General features: G+C 34.9%; 1 protein-coding gene across 1 annotated transcript; it reads right to left on the reverse strand.

Moving 5' to 3' along the window:
• Window positions 1–6: 6 nt before the first annotated feature.
• Window positions 7–827, reverse strand: LOC140970540 (uncharacterized; the record flags this gene model as incomplete). The annotated part of the gene is made up of 3 exons (XM_073432325.1): window positions 643–827; window positions 300–566; window positions 7–197 (listed from the first exon to the last, which is right to left on the reverse strand). Coding segments are annotated over exons 1-3 (476 nt in total), but the record flags the coding sequence as incomplete, so codon positions are not given.
• Window positions 828–834: the final 7 nt, after the last annotated feature.

The following is an 834-nucleotide window of genomic DNA, read 5'->3' on the forward strand; positions in this document are numbered from 1 at the left end:
CTATACCCTTCCATTGAAGTATTCCATTCTTCATTCCAAAATGTCAGGTTATCTCTAGCAAAACATTCACCCCATAGACAAACATAAACACCACAATTCAAATCATTTCCTTGTTGCCTACATTTTAACGCAATCACTTCACCTTTGCCAACATCACAATTTTTCACATTCCAAAGATATCCAGACATAAATTTGGCCTGAAAAAGCATTTCAATCAATATTAGTTTTCCAAAAAATCATAAAAGATGTGTGTTGTGCACTTTTGTTTAAAACAGAATTTTTTTTCGTAGCCGACTTACAATTTTCTTGGCTGCACCTTTGTAAACTGGACCACTAAGAGAATCTCTTAGTGTGAAATACTGATCGCCTCGAGTATACCCGAGAAAGATCCAATGTGCTCTGTAACTAATCGGGAAAATTATGTGCTTATAGCGTTCTAAAACCTCTTTTTTTAGTTCAGACAACTTGCTCAATGTACTCCCGTCCAACTGTGACGTAAATTCAGAAAAATCTTTATCCTTGACCCTCTTCTGCTTCATTTTCTCGAGCATCCGAATCACGTTAATCTATGCAAATTTTAAAAAATATTGTTAACTATCATTTTCATAAAAATATTCTTTAATTACCATCAATAAATTTTACCTGCACATTGGGAGACATGCAGTATATGTCATGCCCATATTTATGTTTTCTATTGCTCAAAGTATTGAAATAGGCATGAATAAGGTCAGATCGTAGTTCGCTGCCAAACAAACAAAGCAGTAACCCGTGCCCATGCAATATCACGTTATCATCTTGCCAAACTACACCACTACAAAGACAAAATAACAAACA

Source organism: Primulina huaijiensis, unplaced genomic scaffold, assembly GCF_012295235.1.
Source record: "Primulina huaijiensis isolate GDHJ02 unplaced genomic scaffold, ASM1229523v2 scaffold7443, whole genome shotgun sequence".
In the NCBI taxonomy this organism is placed as follows: Eukaryota; Viridiplantae; Streptophyta; class Magnoliopsida; order Lamiales; family Gesneriaceae; genus Primulina; species Primulina huaijiensis.